At 39.7% G+C, this 4840-nt stretch overlaps 1 protein-coding gene across 1 annotated transcript in view; it reads right to left on the reverse strand.

Annotated features, from left to right (window-relative positions):
- Positions 1–140: 140 nt before the first annotated feature.
- LOC103746185 (guanylate-binding protein 1-like) overlaps positions 141–4840 on the reverse strand; it is an 11554-nt gene continuing 6854 nt past the window's right edge. Inside the window, exons 5-7 of the mRNA XM_029553626.1 lie at positions 3191–3403; positions 839–941; positions 141–542 (exon numbers count right to left, since the gene is read on the reverse strand). Coding sequence (XP_029409486.1) covers positions 226–542; positions 839–941; positions 3191–3403 — 633 coding nt within the window. The 3' untranslated portion in view covers positions 141–225. The remainder of the gene's footprint in view (positions 543–838; positions 942–3190; positions 3404–4840) is intronic.

Consider the following 4840-nt stretch of genomic DNA (forward strand, 5'->3'; position numbering starts at 1 on the left):
AAAGTGCAATTTTTCTGATCTCGCATGAAACAAAATCATGGTTCCTGAGGTGTTAAATGAGAATAAGTAGAAAACACGAGAAAGCAGTACCTAGCAATTCATGGCCACTGTTTATTGATAGCCTCATAAAGAGTTTCATCCAGTAATAAACAGACTTTAATAACTAGAAGTGGTCAGGGATAAAAGTGGCAAAAGGAATGAAAACTAACAGAGCACCTGGCTGGCTCACTCTACTTTCGGAGGCCTGAACACCTTTTCTTGGTGTATGTGTGGTGTGGGTTCAGTCTTCTGACAAACTTTTGGTTTTACTGGGACCCAGGAACTTATTGAGATGATGTGATCAAATACCTTCAGTTTAAGAGATATGGTTTTATTATTCTCAGCCATTAACTGTTCCCTTTCCTGCTCCATCTTCTCGGTCATCTGTCTCACGTGCTCCTGGTAACTCTTCTCTTTCTGTTCCATCAGCAGCTCAGTTTTCTTTTGCATTTCTTGCAACTCTCTATTCATAGCTTCTGCAGCTTCAACTTTTATCCGTTCCACTGAGTACGAAAAGCAAGAATGCAAGATTAAATTCTGCGAACTACTGTTGCCTTTTATCCACCTTTAAAAATTCTCACATCATTGAGAAAAGTTCCCATGGCAATTTTTGCATGGGATAACCTCTTAGCAAACAGAGAGATGGCTACACATAGCAGTTAAGAAAAAACTAGCAAGAAACTAAGAATGGCACTTGGGGTTCCTTCTCTGCAGTGATGACACTGTATCGACCAACATTGCTAAACAAGATGTCAAGCAAGAGCAGTACCGCATCCGGAGTGCTTGCAGCTGTTCTCACCTTCAATCTGCTTTTCCTGTTCTGTGAGGGACTGATCAGTCTTTAGCAGTGTAGCAGCCACATCCTCCTTGGACTCGAAGTACTTCTTTAGCATCTCTTCTGCCTAGATGTATAGCGTAAGTTGAAGGCAAACCATGCAATATGTTTTTTATGTTTTTATTTCAAATTAATGTTGTCAGCTATGTAACAATTCAAACAGCATTTCAAGTTTAACAGACCTAACATTGGCCTGGGGATTTCTCCCTTAGATATGATCTTTTCTAATTCTCTTAACTTTTTCAGTAACTTGTTCTCCTCCTCCTCCTCTTCCTCCTCCTCCTCCTCTTCCCCTTCCTCCTCCAGTGTTTCATCTCTCACTTTTCCAGCTAGGGAACCACAGACTTTCCCTCCCAGCATGTTAGGCTAGCCACTTCTACAGTGGTCAGGGCCTCCACCCCACCTAGCTTGGGGGCATGCCTGTCAGAAATATGATTTGGTCTTCCAGGGCAATGCCCTCCAGTGAGGCCACAGGAACCTTGATCCAGTGTCATTCAATGTCACATCTGCTGATTTGTTTGGTCCAGAGACTCACAAGCCCACTGAGATTCAAAGGTAGGACTACACAAGTATATGAAGACCTACAGACACCCACTACAGGGGCATTTTTGGAGATGAATAGAAGCCAGAATTTTGCCATGTTATTTTAAGAAAGGTCATATAATGCTTTTACTCAACGATCTTTACTGACTTTCTAACTCATCCAAATGAATATCAAGTCTTTTTTTCAGTGTCCACCAAGACAGTCCCTTATCTGGCATCTGCCCTGTGATTGTCTTTTGCTGGCCGTTTCTCTGCCCACCACCTCCAAGAGCATCAATTCTCTTGCTATCCCTGAAATATGCATCAGTTTACTCTTATGAGCTATTTTCTGTTGTCCAAAATTTCATTCCTTACATAGCCATTTTTCTTTCTGTCTAAATTCTTTGAAGAATCTTTACCTTATCTGATATCAACATGGTAAAATGTTGTTTTGTGTGCATATCTTTTGTAAGGCTAGAATATACATAGGTGACTAAGTTCTTGAGAGAGACAGGTAATGTGGTATATCTTAGAAACTTTAAAGGGAGTTGACGTACAATCCTTTTGCCTTTCTTTTCTCCTCTCCTTTTTTACAAGCTATAAAATTGAAATAGGGGCTGAATCTTTAGTAGCTGTCATCGAGCACAGAGTCAGCCTGAAGATGGGGTCCATGGACTAAGGTTCTGGGGATGGACAAAGAGGAGCCCTCAGAACAAGATGATGGTTGAGCCACCATAGCACAATGGGTTCATTCTCCCTGACTTATTCGCTCAGAAGAAATAGCATTTAGCCATTTTAAACACATTGCTATTTTTGAATACTATATAATCAGACCTAGTCCTAACACCTATTACTGTAGTAGAGAAGTCTAGAACAGGAAGACACAGATGATGTTAGCTGGAGTTCCACACAAGTCTTTTTTTGTTGGTGGTGTTGTCTTTTTGAAGCAGGGTCTCCCCGTAGCCTCAGCTATCCTGGAACTCACTGGGACTACAGGCGTGCGCCATCATGCCCGGCTTCCATGCAAGTCTTAATGCTCAATACCTGTATCATCTTAGGAGAGTCCTTGTACTGCCCTCTGCCCCAATTTCCTTTGCTTTTATGGGCATATTAATGATGCACACTTTATAGTGTTGATGTGAGAACTCAGTGAATGAACTTATAGAGCATGGTGAGGGCAATCTAAGTGATAACTGCCATTGCCACTATAATTATTTGTCAAGCTTAGAATTGCTAAATTCTTGTAAGTACTCTGAAGAAACATGCCTTTACCTAGTTTTTCTTTTCTTAAAAAAATTCCTTTTGTCTACAGCAACCAGAGAAGTACTTGACACACAGAGAAAGTGAACCATTGTTGGATGACCAGATGAATAAATTCTGAGTCCACTTGTGCTTCCAAGAAGGAAGCTGCTGTACATCTCATGGTTGGTTCTTTGCCACTATAATTATTTGTCAACAAGCTTAGAATTGCTAAATTCTTGTAAGTACTCTGAAGGAACATGCCTTTACCTAGTTTTTCCTTTCTTAAAAAAATTCTTTTTGTCTACAGCAACCAGAGAAGTACTTGACACACAGAGAAAGTGAACCATTGTTGGATGACCAGATGAATAAATTCTGAGTCCACTTGTGCTTCCAAGAAGGAAGCTGCTGTACATCTCATGGTTGGTTCTCTGCCTGGACCAGGGTGAGACAATGGCACTGTCCACCATCCTCACAGCCACCTTCCTTCTTCCCAGTGGCATTTGAAAGACTCCCCAGCAAGTCCCTAGGAGTGGTACTAACTACATAGCTTACCTGTACCCCCTTTCCAGGAGCCTGCTTATACTTGTTCTCCAGTTCCTGTTTCTTCTGAAGAAAGACATAGTAACCCCCTGGTTTAGAAAATGCCCCCTGCTTCACTTCTTCTTCCAGAGGAGCAAAAATATCCTGCAGCAAGGCTGAGCAGCGATCCGACGACACGTCCTCGTTCTTCTTGATAACAACATCTCTCTTTCCTTCCAACTGGGCCTGTGCAAGGATAAAACAGCACAGATGATTAAGAGGAGGAGGAGAAGCACACAGACTACTGGAAAACACCTAAGTGGGACTGCACCCTTCACCTCACTGTGAGAGCCTAAGGCATCTGAGGAGGGGGCTGGCTGGAGAACTTGTCACTTCAAGTTTGATTCCCTAAGTCCCGATACCTTTCCAATTTCATAGAGTGACTCTCAAAGCACAGACACTATTTCATAAGAACCTTTTTTTTTTTTTCAAATCTCTAATTTCAGGAATAGTTCAGATTACAAAAATTAGAGCAAAGTAAGCCTGTGTGGACTTCCCGAACCCACCGCTCTGTGGTTTCATGACCTAAACGTTAGTGGACTAAGGATTCCTTCCCCACAAGGCAAGGGTAACACCACCAATCTCAGCAGCTTCTGGTGAATCCATATGAGTAATAAGCCTACTGACTTTAATATGGGAATACTTCCATGCTTTTTTCTCAGTGTAGAGCTAATGGAAGATGGGATACCGGCATTTCAGCAGGTACAAAGCATAATGAAACCGTGCATTTATCTATATCACAGCACGAAATAGTTTAGCAACCAAGAATTTTACCTCTTTTAACTTGGCAACATGCAGCTTCCTATTAGCATTGGCTGCTCAGTTTCACTATAACCTCTGAATATAGCCATGTACCGCTTTGAAATTCCTCCTTCCTAATCAGAGGATTGCCATTGATCAAATGGCAGAAATATTTTCAAATAGTCTTGTTATTGGTTTCTTTTTCTTCATGTTTTGAGGTTTTTTTCTTCATCAATTAATGTATAAAAAACAAGAAATTATTAGGATTATTGAAAAAAGAATTTAAGTTCCACAGGTTAGCAAAGAACATGAAAAAATGTCTTTAGCAATGAAAACTAAATTAAGGATGAATATGATCAAAATACATTGTATGCCTCTATGACATTCTCACTGAATAAAAGTATTACATTATCAAAAATAAAATAGTCTTTTGTAAAAGCAGTTGTATAATTCACTCAGTGGCTGAGAATATGGAATCCATAGTAGGGAAATTAACAAGAATGGATTGTTGAAAACTTGGCTAATTTTGGTGCCATGCTTTCCAGATCAAGTCCAGAAGAATCTAATCTTTTTTTCAATTTTAATTAAAAGAAGCATTTCATTACAACAGCATTAACCTATTCAATAACTTTTTCTGAGCTAGGGTACATCTCTTTCAAAATTGGCTGTACATTTCTATGTTTACAGATGAATTATTACACTTATATAATCTTTTACTCATTATAAACTCTATAAGACATAAAATTAAATGAGGTTCCAACATTTAAAAAAGATCTCCACTTCGTTGTCAAAACACACAGTTTCATACAGAAAAATTCATTCCAAGGCTATTGACATTGAGATGTATTCACATGCATTTCTAATCTCTATATACATGACTAT

This window comes from Nannospalax galili, unplaced genomic scaffold (assembly GCF_000622305.1).
Source record: "Nannospalax galili isolate Female #2095 unplaced genomic scaffold, S.galili_v1.0 scaffold2844, whole genome shotgun sequence".
In the NCBI taxonomy this organism is placed as follows: Eukaryota; Metazoa; Chordata; class Mammalia; order Rodentia; family Spalacidae; genus Nannospalax; species Nannospalax galili.